The 20,060-nt window shown below is 46.1% G+C and overlaps 1 protein-coding gene across 1 annotated transcript in view; it reads right to left on the reverse strand.

Annotated features, from left to right (window-relative positions):
* Positions 1-19,120, reverse strand: part of LOC106800029 (multidrug and toxin extrusion protein 2-like) — a 68,978-nt gene extending 49,858 nt beyond the window's left edge. The window contains exons 1-8 of the mRNA XM_087440395.1: positions 19,026-19,120; positions 18,155-18,256; positions 12,255-12,323; positions 8,883-9,031; positions 8,074-8,116; positions 7,225-7,269; positions 5,138-5,235; positions 3,325-3,422 (exon numbers count right to left, since the gene is read on the reverse strand). Of these exons, the coding sequence (XP_087296521.1) occupies positions 3,325-3,422; positions 5,138-5,235; positions 7,225-7,269; positions 8,074-8,116; positions 8,883-9,031; positions 12,255-12,323; positions 18,155-18,241 (589 nt within the window). The 5' untranslated portion in view covers positions 18,242-18,256; positions 19,026-19,120. The remainder of the gene's footprint in view (positions 1-3,324; positions 3,423-5,137; positions 5,236-7,224; positions 7,270-8,073; positions 8,117-8,882; positions 9,032-12,254; positions 12,324-18,154; positions 18,257-19,025) is intronic.
* Positions 19,121-20,060: the final 940 nt, after the last annotated feature.

Consider the following 20,060-nt stretch of genomic DNA (forward strand, 5'->3'; position numbering starts at 1 on the left):
AAGGTAAGACCTGAAACTATAAAACTCCTGGAAGAAAACATAGGCAGTATACTCTTTGACATCGGTCATAGAGGGATGTTTTCAAATTCCATGTCTACTCAGACAAGGGAACCAATGAAAAAATAAACAAGTGGGACTTCATCAGACTAAAGAGCTTCTGCAAGGCAAATGAAACCAGGATCAAAATGAAAAGTCAACCCACCAGCGGGGAGAAAATATTTGCAAATCATATATCTGACAAGGGGTTATCTCCGTAATATATAAAGAACTCACACAACTGAACAACAAAAAAAACAAACAACCTGATCAAAAAATGGACAGGGGGGGCTGGCCTGGTGGTGTAGTGGTTAAGTGCACGTGCTCCACTTTGGTGGCCGGGGGGTTTGCAGGTTCAGATCCTGGGCGCGCACCGATGCACTGCTTGTCAAGCCATGCTGTGGTGGCGTAGCATACAAAGTAGAGGAAGATGGGCACGGATGTTAGAACAGGGCCAATCTTCCTCAGAAAAAAGAGGAGGATTGGCATTGGATGTTAGCTCAGGGCTAATCTTCCTCACCAAAAAAAAAAAAATGGGTGGAGGGTATGAACAGATATTTTTCCAAGGAAGATATACAGATGGCCAATAGGCACATGAAAAGATGTTCATCACTCATCATCAGGGAAATGCAAATCAAAACTACACTAAGATATCACCTACACCCATTAGAATGGCTACACTCACCAAGACAAAAAATAACACGTTGGTGAGGATGTGGAGAAACAGGAACCCTAATTCACTGCTGGTGGGAGTGCAAACTGGTGCAGCCTCTATGGAAAACAGTATAGAGATTCCTCAAAAAATTGAAAATAGAAATACTCTATGATCCAGCTATCCCACTACTGGGTATTTATCCAAAGATCCTGAAATCAACAATCCAAAGAGGCTTATGCACCCCTATGTTCATTGCAGCATTATTCACTATAGCCAAGAAGTGGAAGCAACCCAAGTGTCCCTCGACTAATGAGTGGATAAAGAAGATGTGGTATATATACAATGGAATACTACTCAGCCATAACAAAAGACAAAACAGTCCCATTTGCAATAACATGGATGGACCTGGAGGGTATTATGTTAAGCGAAATAAGCCAGACAGAGAAAGACAAACACAGCAATGATTTCACTCATATGTGGAAGATAAACTAACACATGGACAGAGAGAACAGTTTGGTGGTTCCCAGGGAGTAGCAGGTTGGGGTGTTGGCAAAAGGGGTGAAGGGATACAATTATATGGTGACTGACAAACAATAATGTACAACTAAAATTTCACCATGTTACAAACTATTATGACATCAATTAAAAAAAAACTATTAAAGCTATAAAATAAAAATGGGCAGAGGATATGGACATTTTTCCAAAGAAGATATACAGATGGGCAAGAGGCACATGAAAAGATGTTCAACATCACCAATTACCAGGGCAATGTAAATCAAAATTACAATGAAATATCACCTCACACCCGTAAGAATGACTATAATTAACAAGACAAGAAATAACAAGCGTTGGAGAGGATGTGGAGAAAAGAGAACCCTCACACACTGCTGGTGGGAATGCAAAATGGTGCAGCCACTATGGAAAACAGTGTGGAGAGTCCTCAAAAAATTAAGAATAGAACTACCATATGATCCAGCTATTCCACTGCTGGGTATTTCTCCAAAGTACATGAAAACATGAATGTGTAAAGATATATGCACCCCTATGTTCACTGCAGCATTATTCACAATAGCCAAGACTTGGAAACCTAAATGCCCATCAAGGGACAAATGGATAAAGAAGATGTGGTATATCTACACAACGGAATACTACTCAGCCACAAAAAGTGATGAAATCTTGCCATTTGCGACAACATGGATGGACCTTGAGGGTATTATGTTAAGCAAAATACACCAGACAGAGAAAGACAAACATTGAACGATTTCACTCATATGTGGAAGACAAACACATGGATAAGGAGAACAGATTAGTGGTTACCAGAGGGGAAGGGGGGTTGGCAAAAGGGGTAAAATGGTACATATATACTGGTGACAGATAAAAACTAGGCTATTGGTGGTGAACACGATGCAGTCTATACAGAAAGTGATATATAATAATGTACACTTTAAATTTACACAATTTTATAAGCCTATATGACCTCAATAAAATAACTAAAAATAAATAAATAAATAAATAAAAGGGCCGGCCCCGTGGCTTAGCAGTTAAGTGCGCGTGCTCTGCTACTGGCGGCCCGGCTTTGGATCCCGGGTGCGCACCGACGCACCGCTTCTCCCACCATGCTGAGGCCGAGTCCCACATACAGCAACTAGAAGGATGTGCAACTATGACATACAACTATCTACTGGGGCTTTGGGGGGGGGAAAAAAAAGGAGGAGGATTGGCAATAGATGTTGGCTCAGGGCTGGTCTTCCTCAGAAATAAATAAATAAAAGGCATCAAAACTGGAAAGGAAGAAATACAATTATCTCTATTCACACATGGCGTGATCCTATATATATAAACACCCAAAGAATCCACCAGAAAGCTGCTAGAGCTCATAAATGACATCAGCAAAATGTCAGGGTACAAGATCGACAGAAAGTAGATTAGAGGTTACCAGGCACCTTGGGGGAGGGAAAATGGGGAGTTATTGCTTAATGGGTGCAGAGTTCCTGTTTGGGGTGATGAAAATGTTTTAGAAACAGATGGTGGTGATGGATGCACAACATTGTGAATGTACTTAAAGGCACTCAATTGTATACTTAAATTGTTAAAATGGCAAATTTTACATTATATATATTTTACTACAATTTTAAAAAGTAGAAAAAAACAAAAACAAATCTATTTTACTAAATTTACAAATGGATGTTAAAATATTTAAGAGAATTTAGCTAAGCTGTAAGTGGTACTGATTGTTTAAGAGAGTTCATTCTCTTCACTTGTGTTGATAAGACATTGATCAAACTTCACTTTAATAGAGCAGGATGATTTGTAAGGAAAAACTAAGATTTTGTATTTGCAATTTTAATTCATTAAATATTAATTCTTACAACCCAGTAGCTGCAAACAACTTTCTATGAACAAAAGCTGCCTTCATAGACATAAAAAAAAAATATCTCGTATTGACCTGCAACTTTTAGATTTTCAGTAATTTAAATATTTTTAAATTAAAAAAAATTTATATAATATATATAATTTTTAAATTTTCACAAAGAAAAAAACAAAAAGACTCTCTGGAAAAAAAAATCCAGACATCAGAATTATATCTTTCTGAATAACAAATAACATAATGTAAGAAATCAATGTCCTCATACCTCCCCAAGTGTCGATGTGGATTTTTTTCCACCATATGTACAGGAAAAGAAGGCCAGACAGGAAGAACTGGGACGTGGTGTTTGCCCAGGCAGATCCTCTGAAGGAGAAAAAGTAATCATTACCTGGGAGTATATTCCCCCCAAGTACTAATAAACACACCACCCCTGACAAGCTTTGGCTCTGAGTAAGAATCAGTTCTTAGAGGAATCCAGAACTCCTGGACTGTTTCCTTTTAATATTTTATACACCATATCCACTTACAGTAGACTTGTTTCCTTTCCACCAACATTGAATATTGTAGAAGAACGAATGTTACTATTCATTAATGGAAAAACAAAAAGACATAAATATTTGTCACCATTCCTTGTCTTAACAACTTTAAATAGCCCATCAAATAAATTCTCACACATAATTAGTTAAAAGGGATCTAGCAAACAGCTACTGTGTTCAAAATACTGGTCTAAGGTCACAGCAGTTTTATTTCCCAGGATTATAATAAATTTGTTTTCTATTAGAAAACAACCTTAGATCATCTTCAATAGATGACACTGTATCACCACAAATAAAATGATGTCCCGTTCCACAGAGAGCCAGAACTTTGCTTTCCCTTCTATTTTTTCATTTTGCTCTCCGGACCAATCCTCACATTTTATCACTTATTAATTCATTCCTATATGTTCTCCTCTTACCCAGCTATCCCCAAACTGTCCTTTGTACATCTGTTCAAGAAACTTCTAAGAGACAGTCTCTGAGGTACATCTGCAGAGGAGAACCTGGATGCCCACCCAGGTGTTTCTGTGGGTCAACGTCACCAGTTCTCAAACCTGCCTGCTGACTCTTACGTCCCCCAGGGCCAAAGCCTCTCTCAGTTTTCTGGCATAGGAAGATGTTATAAATGTTTTTTCATTGATTGCTCTTGTGTTCCAACTCTCCACTATCCTTTAATTAATGGCTTTTGTATATATTTTTTACTGCAATGGACAGTAAGAAATAAATTTTCCATCCCTATCCAGTACCCACATTAATATATGTACACACACATCCTACAGAAACAAAAGTCTCATGAAAAACACCCCCATACCACCTTATATTTTCTATTCTATTTAATGTATTTTATTTCATTCATAATATATTTTTTAAAGTGCTAGTCACGACCCACTAAACTGGTTCTCATTTATAAAGAAACACACTGCCCCAAAGCACCTAAAAACTGCTGAGGCTGGGTCTACGAGTGCTGGCCTGACCACGCCAGCCACACTCGAAGAAGGCTGGCTCTGGGCCGGCGCACCACAGGGGTCGTCAAGTGAGGGATGGACCAACAGCACGGTGCCTACCGAGGGAAGTTTAAATGGACACTGCCTTCTCTGTGTGACCCTTGCCTTCTCGAGCTTCGTGAAGATGGAATTTGGCCCCATTTCTTACAATGCAGAGACAATGGGAGAATCCCCACAGGCATCTGCCCCGCTCTGGCCTTTGCTCCGGCGCCCATCTCAGTTTTCACAGGCTGCAGCAATGGCCTCCTCCGGGCTAACTCCTCTTCCACACGCGGGTGTCGGCGCACACACTGCTCCTTCCACAACACTCTCCCGTCTCCCCAGATGAAGCCCAGCCTCTCCTCCCTTCCCACAGCCTGGGCTGGCTGCCCCTCGTGGGTGTTCACCGCACCAGCTCTCACCCTGTCACACGGAGCACCTGAATACCTCTGGGTATTTCCTGCCAGGCGGCTTCACTCCCCTATATCCCAGCCCCTAGGCCTGGAGCCAGCACCCAGTGGACACACAGTATTTGATGAATGAACGGGTCACGACTTACACCACTCCGAGGTCCAGGGCATACAGCAGGAGAGCATTCATGCCCACGTTGACGACATTCGCTGCAATCCCAGTAATAACCTGAGGCATGACGACGCCCTGAAATCCCCAGATATGAAAACATTAGCATTTTCAAAAGCTAATTATTTAGGTGGTGTGAAATAATAGAAAACATATGTATTGGTCTCTGCCCCCGGTTCCCAACCCAGAGCTCCTAAAACCCTTGCAATTTCCTGAGTGATAAGAGCACTAGGTGCATCTTTTGTCTGGTATTTGGTCTTGGACCCTGGTTCTTGACACAGAGTTCCTAAATCCCTTGGGATTTCCTGAGTGATAGCAGTGTCTTTCGTTCTAATGAGGTGACTCTGGGGGGACTCCTGGATGGCTCCTGGATGGGGGCTGGTCACCAGAAAGGCCAAGCCATGATGAGGAGATTGGAATTTTCAGCCCCACCCCCTATTCTCCAGAGAGAGGAGAGGGGCTGGAAATGGAGTTAATGATTGATCATGCCCACATGAGGAAGCCTCCACAAAAACCCCAAAAGTACAGGGTTTGGAGACCTTGCAGGTTGGTGAACATGTGGACATGCTGGGCAAACGGCATGTCCTGAGAGGGCATGGAAGCTCCGCGCCCCTTCCCACACAGCTCCTGCCACGCATCTCTTCCATCTGGATATTCATCTGTATTCTTTGTCACATCCTTTTATAATAAACTGGTAAACTGTAAGTAAACTGTTTTCCTGAGTTCTGTGAGTCATTCTAGCAAATTAACTAAACCCCCAGGAGTGGGTCATGGGAACCTCTGATCAGTCAGAAGCACAGGTGACAACCTAGACTTGCGATTGGCATCTGAAGTGGGGGCAGTGTTGTGGGACTGAACCCTTTACCTGTGGGATCTCACACCACCTCCAGGTAGATAGTGTCAGAATTGGGTTGGGACACCCAGCTGAATTGCTTGCTGTGGGAAAAAACTCCACACATCTGATGTCAGAGTGTTGTGAGTATGATAGTGGTGTGAGAGGAAAGGAGAAACGCAGGAGGAAGACTGTGTTTTTCCTAAACAGGTGGTCAACTGAACATTCGGAGGTAAATAGGCAACAATTTTAAACGACAGCAAAGTTACACAAGACACCCTATGGAAACAGCCAGGAGTCAAAACCACTGGACGCATCTCCTCCACTGGTGCAGCTTCCAGCCAAACCAGCCAGAAGTTTGTAAACACGTCTGAACGACCTGGTAGGTCATAGTTTCCATCACAGTAACAAAGAGAAAAGAGAGGGAATAATCACATGAAGAGCAAATTGGGTCCTGGCATGAGGTGTAAAGGAAAGACCATTTGTGGGACTGTGGTGTGGGTTCATCAGTTGTCTTACACAAAACACCCAGCAATGCCTCCCTCGTAGCAGGTGTGCAGTCAACGTTCACCCCTTTATTTTACAGCGCCACAGTCACTCACTTCTTTTGTATCTCTTGCCTACTCTACACTAGTACTCAGATGAACATTTTCTTTAAGTAAGACTTCTACACTTTTTCCCCTGCATTTACAGAGTTGCTGTCAAAGCAGAATGGCTTCCATGGACAAAAGGTAACAGGAAGGCAGTTAGAGGGACTGGGGAGGAGCCACAGTGAGGCAGAGCTCGGGCCCCTCACCTCTGCCCACACTCACTCTTGCCCTCCGCCTTCTCCTCTGCTCCCCTTCTCCCTCTGGTGGACTGAGGGCACAGTGATCCCTGTGCACTTCTGGGAATGTGGCCGTAGGAACTGGGTCCTCTTCCTCTAAAAGGGAAGCACCAGAACCAGGCCTGAGGCCAGATGCAAAGCAAGCAGCCAGCCCACAGAAGAGGTAAGGGGTGGGGTGTGGGGGCTGCAGAGGGAAACAAGAGGTGACCCGCAGTAATCTGACAGATTGATACGGGCTTCTCTCCCGGGCTGGACAAAATCCACCTGCAAGACTCCACGTCTCCCGAACAAAGAGCTCTGGGTAGAATTTCAGGAAAAAAATGGTGAATGACTTTTACGGAAAATTTCCTAAGAATATTTACTGTACATTTCCAGTATTATGGAGTAAAAATATTAAAACAATCTGTACCTGATTTTGTAAATATCTTGTCTGCAGCTGGAACAGGAATACTACCTATAAGGTAAAATAGAAAAACAAACACATCTCATTAATATAAAAGTATAAGTCAAGAGTTTATGGCAGTTCTGGTTTTTAATAAGATATTTCCTCTCGATATGTGACCTCAAATTGAGAGAACCAGACCCACACTAATCAAATGCTAGGATGCCAACTCTTTGGAATTTTCCGGAGTGGACCCCCTGAAGAGCTGACAAGGGCAAACCCTAACCGGCAGAAGCAGAAGTCGCTCGCTGCCCTGACATCTCAGTGGCTCCGAGAGTGCCTGCTGGTGGTTCTTCCCAAAATCCCACAGGAGCCCGGGAAACATTCTGATTAATTTGCAATCAAAAGTAACCACAGGGGCCGGCCCCGTGGCTTAGCGGTTAAGTGCGTGCGCTCTGCTGCTGGCGGCCCGGGTTCGGATCCCGGGCGTGCACTGACGCACCGCTCCTCCGGCCATGCTGAGGCCACGTCCCACATACAGCAACTAGAAGGATGTGCAGCTATGACATACAACTATCTACTGGGGCTTTGGGGAAAAAGAAATTGAAAAAAAAAAAAAAAAGTAACCACAGACTAAGGTAGGAAATTTCTTCCCCTCGTCGGTGTCTGTATTTAAGCTGTTGGCCATCATAGTGGCACAAGCTCTGAGAATCAGTAAGGTGGGGATGACAGGCCCAAGAAATACATGTCGAACTTTTGCCTGAATAGAACTATGATAAAACAAACAAACAAACAAAAAGAGGGCAGAGACACGTGCCTGACAACATTCATGAGCTGCTTCATGTACCGAAACACAAGAAAATCCTTGACACTTACGGGAAGAGCAGGAATAAAAGCCATCACATAAATCTGGGCTATCCTGAAATAAACAACAAAATAGTCTTTAGTTAATATTAAAACAATTGCTGGTAATACTGTCTGCAAATTGAATCCCTAGACTATATTCTAAAAATTAAAACTAAAAATAATTTATATGGGAAAATTTAATAACAATTTTAAGTGATTGTTCTCTACAATCTAAATCAACATTACGCTAGGCCTGCTAAATGTCTGCTTTCTAAGGGGAAGTCTGACTTTACAATTTTTAGCTCATTCTTAACAGAAAAGGGGGAATGAACACAGCAAAACGCACTAAAAGTTGGGCAAAATTCAGAAAATGTTTCAAGAGAGTCAGCGAAGCAAGCCCAACAGTAGTCATCTAGAAATGAGAGACCCTCCTTGCATCTCACGTACCCCGGTGACAATATCAGAAAGCATGGAACTGTAGGTTAAAAAAACCCAACTCTAAAAACAAAAGTGAAGGCAACTGTGTTGCTATTCTACTTTTCTCAGGAGAAAAATATTCTGTGCATTTGCAAAACACCAAAATGGAGGAACTCCATGAAAGGTCGACTGGGGCCAAGTGTATTATATTCTCATCCTGTGTCTTTTCACCCTGGGCAGGGTGTCAGGTCACTGTGTCAGTCTGCGTCAGGTGGTCCCTCCCAGCCCTGGGATTCTGTGGTCCACAGTCACAGCTTCCACTTTCCATAGGGTTCAAGTCCAGGTAAATGTCAACATAGGTAACATGACCAGACAGTCACTTACTCTGAACCTGGGATTCTGACATTAGAGACGCTGCTGACCTGGAGACTTCGGGGTCTTGTTTTAAGAGCAGGAGGATATGCTCGGTATTGATGAAGACGGCCCAGCAAGGAAAGCAACACAGCATCAAGATGAGGATTCCTCTTTGAAGTATGATCCCCACACGTTTTAGGTTCTTGCCTCCAAAGGACTTGAGAAAACAAACACAATGATAAAGAATGCCAGCTGGACTAGGCAAGCCAAGGCCTGGACCACCTGCACTACAAACAGCCCCCCAAGGGGAAGTGCCCTGCCCGCCACCCCTGCCGCCAGGCAGCCACGTTTCCTGCCATCAGCTCCCCACTCCAGCATCTAAGCCAAGGGCAGCCAGTGAGACAGTTGGTGCCAGTGGCATTTTAAACACACCCTGGGATGATGAGTCCCCTGTCCTGGGAACAGGGACAGTTAGACATGGAGGGCACTGGCAGCAGAGACCAGAGCTTAGAAGGTATGGGAAGAACTGGGCCCATGTTAGAGCCTTCACATTTATTCAGCAAATATTCCTTGAACTCCTAACGTGTGCCAGACATATCTGAGGCCCCAGGAACTAACCCAGCAGTGAACAAAGCAGGCAGAAGTCCCTGCTCTCATGGAGCTGACTTTCTAGGGGGAAAGGGAGACAAACAGTAAACAGGAGAAATAACCAAGACCTAGAGTACACTGTCTAGGATGTGGCGGTAAGTGCTGTGGAGAAAAGGGAAGAGGGACAGAGTGTTGGAAGGGGAGTGCAATTTTTAAACGGGGGTTGGGGAGGCCTCACTGAGAAGATGATATCGGGCAAAGCCCCCTGCGAGCTGAGAGAGTGAGCTGGGTGGACATCTGGGAGAGGCACAGGAGGGCGGCCAGCGTGGCTGGAACCAGAGCGGGGGAGGGCAGCAGGCCCAGCAGTCTCCACAGTGAAACGGGGTCACTGGAGCATTCTAAGCAGAGGGATGACAGAATCTGACCGATGTTTAAGAGTGAGGAGGGGACAGAAGCCACAAGTGAGCAGCCGGGAGGCCAAAACAGAGATCAGAGAGCGGGCGATGGAGGGACAGGGCTGCACCAGAGAGAAGCAGACCCGACGGAGGTGAAGGGGCTAGTCCCCACATTGGCCCTGGCCAAATCTAGGCCTTGTGTATCCTTTTCCAGGCACCTTTTTCTTCAAGTAACATGAATGATTGTCTCTTTATTACAACCAAAAAAGAGTCAAACTTAAAGCACATTAAAAAAGAATGGAAACAAATTAAATAATAATAAAATAATGGAAATATAAATGACATATTATAGAATATTATGCAAATATTAAAAGGGAATGTGTACGCCTACTTCATTCACTGTGTTCTCCAAAACACATTAATTGGAGGAAAAAGTAATAATACCATATGTAGATTTTAGAATTGTGAGTGTGTAAACGTACATAGATTGAAATATTTGGAGGATATTCACCAAAAGCAGAGGTAACTTTAGGGGGAGGAGCTAAATTTTAGTGATTTTTTTCATTTTTTAAAAAACTTTTCTAGATAACCTAAAATTTCTATATGTGTTAGACCTTTGCGATCTTTTTAAAAAACTGTTTAAAATTTGGGAAACAACGTGCTATTACAGAAATATATTTAACATTACAGAAAGATGTCCATTACATATTGATAGATGGGGAAAAAAGTTAAAGATATAGTCTTTTTTGTTTAAAAAAACTGTATGAATAAAAATGACTTAAATGGTGCAAAAAAGGGACAAAAAAACTGTTTTAAAATAAAATTTCATATCCTATACCATGCTAATCCGGAGGTAATTTTAGCCTAAATTACATTAAGTCCTTTAGAGCCATGTTCAGCTTAGCCTGTAAAAACTCTTTCACAGTTTGTGCATCTCATGCACAAACTGCTGAGCAGCTGAGTGCAACAGTTCAAGAGACACTACACATGCTCAGTGCTGTTCCTTCCCATGCATGTAACCCTGTCCTCACTCTTCCAGGCTTTGGGTTTGAAGGCAGGACTCATCTATCATACACCCACCCACACCCGTCCATCCATCCACCACCCACCCACCCATCTATCCAACCATCCACCATCCATCCATCCATCCACCCATCTATCCATCCATCCATCCATCCATCCATCCATCATCCATCCATCCATCCATCCATCCATCATCCATCTATCCAACCATACATCCACTCATCCCTGCTTTGTTCTCTCCCTCCCTCTCACTCATTCAACAAATTTCTAGGGTACCCACAAAATAGCAAGCACAATTCCGAACAATAAGGATTCAAAGACTAAAAGGGATATAGTCTTTCTCCCTAAGGAGCTCAGAGTCTAGTAGGGAAACCACTATGACTCAGGTGGGTGAGACGGGAAGACACAGCGAGAAGTAAAAGACCTAGACCAGAATCTGCCTCTCCTCTGATTATGCTAGCATGCCAACCCAGAGATCCCGATCTCATGACAGGTAATAAGGACGAATGAGCAGCTTCAAGAAACGTTTAGGAGTCAAAGTCAACAGCAATCAATAGTTCTGTTAACATACGGAGATGGGAGATGAAGAAGGATTCTGGCTTGAGTAGAGGGTAGTGTATTCCTGTGAGAGGAAATCCTAGAGGAGAAACAGTTCAGAGTGGGAAAGACTGATAAACTTAGTTCTGGTTGAGCTGAGCTTGAGATGTCTTGTACATAATCCACATTCAAGTCTGGCCCTCAGGAGAAGTGGGGCAGGAGACGGAGATGTGAGTTTTCAACATCAGGGTGGAGACAGAAGCTAGGGAGAGGAAGTACTCTGCTAGAAGGTGAGGGCGTGGGGCCTCTGAGGGGCAGGGATATCTCAGAAACAGAAGAAGAACATACACCACAGACTGAGAAGGAGCAGCCAGAGAGGCAGCAAGAACGTCGGGAGGGCCCACAATGGTGGCAGCCAACCGAGTGTTGTGGAGAACAGGGAATGGCCGAGCGGGTTAAGGATGGCGAAGTGTTCACCATGATTCAGTCACAACAGACGTGGAGGAGACCAGGCTCGGTGGGATGCACAGGAATGGAAAGGCATTGACGGGCGCTGAGTCGAGAGCGGGGGTCAAGACAGGGAGCACAAAGAACACTTTCAAGAAGCTTGGCTTAAAGGAGAGGAGAGAGAGAGAGACGGAGGTGGAGTGCTGGGTGAGGGAGGGCAGTTTTAGGGCGGGAGATATCAGACAGGAAAGAAAAAGGAAAACACAGCTTCTGAGTAGATAGGCCCAGAGGACAGAATTAGTAGAGCCAACTCTACTTGCATTTACAGCCATCAGCAGCACAGTATTTGAGAAATAAAAGGCAACAAAACCAGAGTGGACAGTCCCTGGATCGTCTCTAACATGAATGGTAATTGACACAAAAAGGTATGTGGGGGAGGGTGGTCCTCACCTGAGACATTAGCGTGTCACAAGCGGAAGCCAAGCCAGTTCCAACTGAAATCCCAGTGACATTCACAATCTGCAAGGAACGACAGACCAGGTGTGGCAAGCAGCCAGGGGACTAAGCGAGAGCAGAGTCGCTGTCAAACAGCTCCCCTTAAACCAAGGAACCACGACAGCTTATCTCCAACCGGCAACCCGTAATTATACACTTAAGGCTCTATACTTCAGATCAAATGGGTGTCTACATCTACCCTTCTCGATTATCAAACAAAAATGTACCCTCTAACTAAAGGGTCACAATCAGACTGTGTCAACCAGGGGAGCTTACAACCTAGTTTTTCTTAAACAACACAGCGCGTTACAATTTCTATATTTAAAAGTTGTGGTTAACATCTGAAAGCGATGCCCCATCTGCGACGTGCATTTAATAACAATGACAGCAAATGTGTACTGAGCATGTGCCACGTGCAGGCACTGTCCCAAGCCCTTCACATATGTAGTGTTATGACCACTACTCTCACCTTATGGGTCACCTGAGCGAGGCACAGAAAGTGTTGGTCATTCAGACTGTGACCTGAAGCTGGGAATCTGGCCCCAGGCTTTAGTCCTCTAGTGAGGAATGGGACTAGTTTTGTGTCACTCTCTTCATCAGACCTCACCCAGTGCCCCTGACAAGCAAGGGCCCAGATGGTAACCTGTAGGTGAGGGTCAGGGCGGTGGGGGCAAGGAGTGGTGGGGGAGGCTGAAGACCTTCATTTTCATCCTAGGTCTCACATTTAGCAGAGATGTCAACCCCAGGTGAGCAGGGGAGTTAGCTTCTTGGCTGACCAAGACCACACACTCTAGCCCCCAAGAGTCAGTGACAGGCCCCACACAGAGTGAGTGAGCCCTGGGGCCCTGGTCCTGTGAGCAGTAGGAGGCGCCCACAGCAAAACACAATTCTGCTCTGAATTCCACCCAGGGCAGTGTCAGGGCCACAGCTCCAAAAACTCCTCAGCCTTCCAGGAAAATACAAAGATGCGCATGTCAATTACTGAAAAGTTTATATTTGAAAAAAAAGTCACACATGAGACTTTTTCTGGTAAACTGACGACTGGTTGGCTTAGGATGTTATTCCTTCTCTACAGTTTAAAGTCTATCCCCTAGTCAAGTCTGTTAGAGACTGCTTTGGTTAAAGTCAATGAGTTTTTACCAAGCTGAGCTCTGACGTCATACCTTCCCTTACAATGGTCGACTATGTAACTCAAGACGGCACAAAATTGCTTCTGTATCTCTTGTAGCTAATTGCCAGGACACCGTCTTCCACATCAGAGTGCCCACTTTATGAGACTCTACAAGAGAAATTCCTCTAGGACTCAGTATCAAGAAAGGCCCTCCTCAGCCCGGTGGCGCAGGCGGTTAAGTGCGCGAGCTCTGCTGCGGCGGCCCACGGTTTGCTGGCTCGGATCCCGGGCGCACACCGACGCACCGCTTGTCAAGCCATGCTGTGGCAGCGTCCCATATAAAGTAGAGGAAGATGGGCACAGATGTTAGCTCAGGACCAGTCTTCCTCAGCAAAAAAAGGAGGATTGGCAGATGTTAGCTCAGGGCTGATCTCCTCACACACAAAAAAAGGCCCTCCTTCCCCTGAGTCGATGGCCTGGAAACCTCTCAGGCACTAGGAATCATGGGCTGGGCCTTTGGGTGGGATTGCGGCCTCTCTGGTGCTACTCACCCCAGCTTCAGTCTTTTTCCATCCATGTTTCTTTGACCCATCCTACTAGCCAGTGACTTATCCTTCTGTACTGAAAGTATTTTTATAAACAAACTCAAATTCTTTGTGGAACAAGGTTGGGTATAAATAAATGTTCTTTTATTTAAAAAACACTTTTGTAAAATCTTCTCATACTATATACAGAAATCTTCTCATACTATATATAGAATTTTTCATAAGGTAAACATTTTTTGGCTTTCATAAATAGTTTTCTTGAAATTGAACCTATTATCTGCCTCACTATTAGTTACAGTTTAATAGCTGATTAAAAGCGAAAGTATCGCCACCCATTGCCCGAGGGAGGGCAGGCACAGACTCTCTTATCTGAGGCCTTCTCTACAGAAATCCTTGTCTTTGGAACATACCAACCTTCCCACATACCCTGCTCAGGCCTATCTATATAATTTTACATTTGTTACTCCATTCCTATTATTTTTACTTTGAAAACTAGGAACTCTTTTTTTACCCTCTTATCATCGGGTGATTTGGGGAAAAAAACAGAGAAAAAGAGGGAAAGAAATCACCACACACCACATATAAAATCTTAATTTAGCTTTCTTCCCCCCAAGATACGTTTAAAATAGTTTTGATGAAATAAATGAAAGAACAGGAGTCATGGGACTCCACACACATATATAATTGTAACATTTTAAACCCTCCCCATATTGGAGGATGGAAAAGCGTTAAGGGAGTGGGGTTGAGAAGAAAAAGACAAGTTCAGGAGACATCTAGGAGAGAGCTGGCTCACAGATGGTTCTCCTGAGCTATGTATTTCTCTGAAATATCTACTTGGGCCAGATCTGTACCAGGTACCAGGCCCGGCAAAAATTAACATGAGCTGGCCGATCAGCAAGAGAGCATGCAGAGACGCAGAATGTGGGCCCAGCACAGGAGCCACCAAGACAGAGGCTGGCACAGGCCGCTGGGGGCACAGAGGAAGGGCTCCGGGTCTCGCCAGGGTCTTCAGGGAAAGCTTTCTGCAGATGCCCCCAAGCTGTGTCTAGGATATGCTGGAACCTCACACGAAAGTAACAGAACACAGCGAGTGGGCACCCACAGCAGGAGCCAAGGTGTCTGGACTTCATCGTCAAGTGACAGGGGAGCATTGAAGGATGTTAAGCCGGGGAGGACTGGAGACTCTGGCTCCAGAATGGAGAAGGGGAGGACGGAGTCAGGGCTGGAGGAGGGGAGGCCAGTTTGGCACCAAGGCTGCAGGGCAGGCATGAAAGATGAAGGCTGGATGGAGAGAGCGAAAGCAGGAAACAGAAGAAAAGGAGTAATTTTAAGAAATGTGGAAATAAAGTTAGCAGGGCTTGTGGACTGACGGAGATGTGGGGTGTAGAAATAGAGGGGAGTGTCTGGGGTGCTCCGGGGGCGGGGGGGTGATGGTCACTATAGCTTCAGATATTCTGAGTGTGAGGAGTTCCTGGCGTATTCAAGCCGATATATCCAGTTATACACATGAGCAGTTAGACACCTGAGGGGAGCCCAGGTCAAGGATGGAGACACAAATTTGGGAGGCACCAACAAACAGAAGGGGGAGGGAGAGGGGAGAGAAAGAGAAGTATAACTCTCAGAAGGGTGGAAGGAGAACGAAAGAGGACTAGCGAGGGAAGCACAGACAGCAGAGAGGCCAGGCAAGGGCGACTTCCTCTGGAGATGGGGCAGGGGGTTACTGACAACTTTCCTCAGAGTAGGTTAAATGGAGTGGTGGGGAAACAGACGCCAGCTTGCAACGGGGGGAAAAGGAAACAAAGGTAGACTTTTTGGCAAAGAGCATAAGTGGATAGAGGCCAGAGAGCTGGCTGGGCAAGGAGGAGACAGGTGATGGAGATGTTTTTACAACTGAATGTGTTTACCATAGCACAGTGGGGCCAGTTAAAGGGATAGGGGCTGGAGGAGGAAGAACGGTTCTGGAGCACAGGCAGAAGGCTGGTCCTGAAGAGCGGAGTGATGGAGGTCTGGGTGGCGTGTTGAAGGGTAGGTGAGGGGAGGTCAGGCACTGACTGTTTGGCCCAGGATTCTGGAAGGGGGGCCAGGCCAGGGCTGCAGAGTGAGAGAAGATGTAGGGATCACAGCATGGGAGTCATGACCCCATGAGGTCAAAGGGCAGGTAGGATGGGGTGGGGACTTGACAGAGCTCCAGAGACAAAAGGTAGCCAGTGGAAAAGTAAAGTTTAAAACTTCTACTGTGGGTCCATCCTGAGGGGTGAAAAGTGTAGGGTGTGGGGCCTGCAGTGGATCTGGGGGGTCCTGGAAGCCAGCGAGATGGAGGGAGGTGGAGTTCACACACCCAAGAAGATGAGCACTCAGGCGCTGAGGTCTTCAGTGAACAAGGAAGAGGCCACATAGTGGTAATTAGATATCATCAACAGGGAAAAGTACAGGATGGTATTCCTGGATGGATTGTCCAAAAATGGGCACTGCAAAAGAACGATCTACTCAATAAATGGTGTTGGGAAAACTGGACAGCCACATGCAAAAGAATGAAATGGGACCTCTGTCTTCCACTATACACAATAATCTACTCAAAATGGATTAAAGACTTGAACGTAAGACCTGGAATGGAATTTATTTCACACAACGGAATTTATTCAGCCATAAAAAAGAAGGAAATCTTGCCATTTAAGACAACATGGATAGACTTTGAGGGCATTATGCTTAGTGAAATAAGTCCAATAGAGAAAGACAAATACTGTATGATCTCACTTAAACGTGGAATCTAAAAACAAAAACAAAATACGCATAAATACAGAGAACAGATTGGTGGTTGCCAGAGATGGGTGGTGGGCAAGATGAGTGAAGGGGGTCAAAAGGTGCAAATCCAAGTTATAAAATAAATAAAGCCTGGGGATGTGATGTACAGCATGGTGACTATAGTTAACAATACTGTATTGCATAGTATTTGAAAGTTGCTAAGAGAGTAAATCTTAAAAGTTCTCATAACAAGAAAAAAATTTTCTAATTGTGTATGGTGACAGATGTTAACTAGACCTATTGTGGGGATCATTTCTCAATATATGCAAATGTCAAATCATTATGTTGTACACCTGAAACTAACATAACGTTATATGTCAATTATATCTCAACAAAAAGTTAATTAATTAAAAAAAATGTTTTTAAATGGGGGCTGTGGGGTAACGGTTTGGAAGCAGTGATAGGAAAAGGTGGAGCCCAATCTTGGGCCATCTGGAGAAAGTGTCCCTTCAAGTTTGAGAGAATCACCCACTATTAACGTCTGTTCACACTCAACAGGGTGACCAGGAGTACCAGGTGTGCCAGGGCCACGTTGCCCGATGCGGTGGAGGGGTCAAGCTCAACCTTCTTAGAGGGGACACGGTTAATGGCCTGTATATAAAGCTTCTCTTCTTTCTTGACTCTTTCTGGAGACCCAATCTAAACTTTCATAGGAAGCAGAAATATCCCTAAACCCCAATTACTTCACCCAGTAACACACCTGCAACTAAAATCTCTGATTCTACACACCAAGGTCATGTCAACCATTAAGCTGAAAGAGTAACTTCTGTGGACCTGCCATAATCTTAGAGCGTATACCCACCTCAGAAGGAACATTCTCTGAGACTGGAACCCTCCCCACCTCCCGGGGGCCAACACCAGCAGGAGGAGTATTTTTCACCTTATTTGAAAACCTGGATGAAATACAAGAGGCAACTTTCCACTACATCACTAACAAAAGCCCAGGGACAGAAGACGAAAGGAGCTGTAATTTCAATCCGTGGCCTAAGGAAGACACTTTATTACAAGGGTTAAATAGTGTGACCTTCATGAACTGTGTAATTCAAATGGCAGACAACCTAAGTTACCTAAAAGTTCTTTGGTTTAATTTTAGAATAGGAAAAAAATGCAGTTCTTTTAGTTTTACCAGCACAATTTATCTAATTGCTACAAATTCCTTGCAATACCTGGTCCCTCTGTAATTGGAGGTCGGCCACACTTCATGGTTTAAGAGTACTGAAAACACTTTTGCTACGGAGTTGACACGATCTCCTCTCAAATCTAAAGATAAGGTAATGGTACCCCTTGGTCAAGCTCCGACCCTGTAAAGGAAGACGTGTCAGACATAATACAATTCAAATTCCGAGGCCTTACGATGTTGTCTGCCCAAATAAAAAGATAAAAATTTAAAAACCTACCGATACTGCGAGCGTGACACCATCCAGCTCGACCTTCCCCAGATGTCCACAGAATATGGAACTGACGATGCTATTAAGAAAGATCATCAGCTGTCCAAGGAACTGCCAAGGGAAGAGGAAGGAAAGGACGAGCTTACTCCAGCCCCGCCCGCCCCGGGGATGCTTCTCGGAGCAAAGTGGGACAGCGCGGGCCGGCGCTTGGTAAAACCCCGCATCCCGGGCCGGCCGGGGGGCGCCGCGGGGCCGCACTCACCGCGGGGCCCGCGAGCGCCGCCAGCTCGGCCGCCTCCCGCCGCACGTCGGGCGGCAGCGCGCCCCGCAGGCCCGCAGGCAGCCGCGCCAGCGGGGGCGCCCGGGCGCGCGGGGCTGTCCGGGGCGGCCGCGGGGTCTCGGCGTCGGCCGGCGCGATCTTCATGCCCGCGCGGGAGCGGCTCGGTGGCGGGCGCGCCCACGCGACAAGTGCGCGGCAGGCGGCGGGGCGGGGGCGGCCCCGCACTGCCCTGCCCGGCCGCGGACCGCCCGCCCCCCGGGTGGACGCGGCCGGGGGGGGGGGGGGGGCGCCCCGGCCAACCGTCGCCGCCGGTGGAGCCCCCGGGGAAGGGGACCCTGGCGGCAGGGGCAAGGGCGACATCGGGGGAGAGGGGGTCCCTGTGGAGGGGGAGCCGGTGAGGGGCGCTCTGTGATGACAGAGACCATAGGTCGGAGAAGTAAAATGTGCTGAGGGTGGGGAGAGAGGGCGGCCCCCCAGCGCACATTGCTGGCGTTTCAGGTGACACTTCCTCTGCCTCGCTTTATGGCTGTGATAAAGAATTTACTCCCCGGGGAACGAGCTCCTTGCCAGCAGCAATTTGCAGGTGCTGGATGAGCCTACCTGGCGGTGGAAAGGGCAGGCAGTGTGAGAAACCTCTAGAAGGCTCGGTGTCCTATGGGGAGGGAATGCAGAGGGAGTGTTCTGGCTTCCTAACGGAGAGCTGGGAGAAGGAGCTTTGCTGGCGCCCAACCGTGATGAGGGCCACGTAAGTGCAAGCCTTTATCTTGGTCCCTGGAAAACGACCTTGCATTTACATGGACCCAAGAAGAATGAAGCACTGAGGGTGCCCCTGCCAAGTGCTGCCCCTGGGTGTTTTTTACTCACAGCAGCTATCTTTTCTGATTTGGTCCATTATCTGTTCTCTCGGGGCACAGGCCATGTCCAGCTCTTTGTATCCATCCCAGCACCCTGCGTACTACTTGTACTGAGCTTGCCGAGTTAACTGCCTGGGCCTAGCGGCGGAGAGGCTGAATCCAAGCTCCGTTAGTACTTAACTCAAGGCCGCTACTGAAACGTTATCCTCTGACCTCCCTGGGAGGAACTGGCAATGGCCGTTTGGATTTTCACAGCTCCAGAGAGTTTCCCAACTATTTTCTGAGGCCGGGGAGAAAGGAGCATTCATTAAAACCTCCTCTCTGTGAGACACAACCATATAAAACCTCCTGGATATATACCATGTAAGCCACCAAAAGCCCACGCCTTTGCAAAGACCAAGACAGACCCAAACAGAAGATAAATAGGACCTGCCCAGGACCCCAGCCTCCCCTCCCCTAGCAACTTCTTTTCATTTCTGCTGCCTTCCAACTTTATTTTATTTTATTTTTGTGAGGAAGATCAGCCCTGAGCCAACATCCACGCCAGTCCTTCTCCCTTCACTGAGGAAGACAGGCCCTGAGCCAACATCCGCGCCCATCTTCCTCCACTCTACGTGGGACGCTGCCACAACATGGCCCGACAAGCAGTGCGTTGGTGCGCACCAGGGATCTGAACCCAGGCTGCCAGCAGCGGAGCTAACGCACCCAACCGCCACACCATGGGGCTGGCCTTCCAACTTTTATCACCCCTTCCTTCTATCAAAATAGGAAAGGGTCTGAC

The sequence above is a fragment of the Ceratotherium simum genome, chromosome 16, assembly GCF_057802395.1.
Source record: "Ceratotherium simum simum isolate JZ-2026a chromosome 16, ASM5780239v1, whole genome shotgun sequence".
NCBI lineage: Eukaryota > Metazoa > Chordata > Mammalia > Perissodactyla > Rhinocerotidae > Ceratotherium > Ceratotherium simum.